A 638-nucleotide genomic window follows, 5' to 3' on the forward strand; every position below is an offset into this window, starting at 1 on the left:
TTTATAATGGAATAAATACACTTCATATACATTTAAATTCATGGTTTGTTCCTCCTTTTGTCCACAGTTTAAAAATGTACATGTTACAATGATTCATGGTGTATTTTTGTAAATGTGGGTCCCGGGGACACACCAAATTTCTATTTTGGGTCTTGAGCTGAAAACGTTTGGGAACCACTGTCGTAGAATAACACGCTCAGTAGAGCCTAGGGAAACGGGAGAGTTTTTTTTTAACTGTCTGGGGGCTCGTCTCTACAAGTGACTGACTGTTTCTTGTCCGTACTCTTCAGATTGTTACCAGCGGCTGGAGTTCCTCGGCGATGCAATTCTAGACTACCTCATAACAAAGCACCTTTATGAAGACCCGCGGCAGCACTCTCCCGGTGTGCTGACCGACCTGCGCTCGGCACTCGTCAACAACACCATCTTTGCCTCTCTGGCCGTCAAGTACGACTACCACAAATACTTCAAGGCCATCTCGCCCGAGCTTTTCCACGTCATCGACGACTTTGTGCAGTTTCAGCTGGAGAAGAACGAGATGCAAGGCATGGACTCCGAAGTGAGTCCGGTTTCTACAACTAAACACAGCAAGCGTCCGTACCAAACACAAAAGCCTTCTAGGAAGTAACCCCCCCCCC

The 638-nt window shown here is 46.7% G+C and overlaps 1 protein-coding gene across 1 annotated transcript in view; it reads left to right on the forward strand.

Annotated features, from left to right (window-relative positions):
- The window catches only part of dicer1 (dicer 1, ribonuclease type III), a 38,443-nt gene that overhangs the window by 33,420 nt on the left and 4,385 nt on the right, over window positions 1–638 (forward strand). The window contains exon 28 of the mRNA XM_032499806.1: window positions 291–559. Coding sequence (XP_032355697.1) covers window positions 291–559 — 269 coding nt within the window. The remainder of the gene's footprint in view (window positions 1–290; window positions 560–638) is intronic.

Source organism: Etheostoma spectabile, chromosome 20 (genome assembly GCF_008692095.1).
Source record: "Etheostoma spectabile isolate EspeVRDwgs_2016 chromosome 20, UIUC_Espe_1.0, whole genome shotgun sequence".
In the NCBI taxonomy this organism is placed as follows: Eukaryota; Metazoa; Chordata; class Actinopteri; order Perciformes; family Percidae; genus Etheostoma; species Etheostoma spectabile.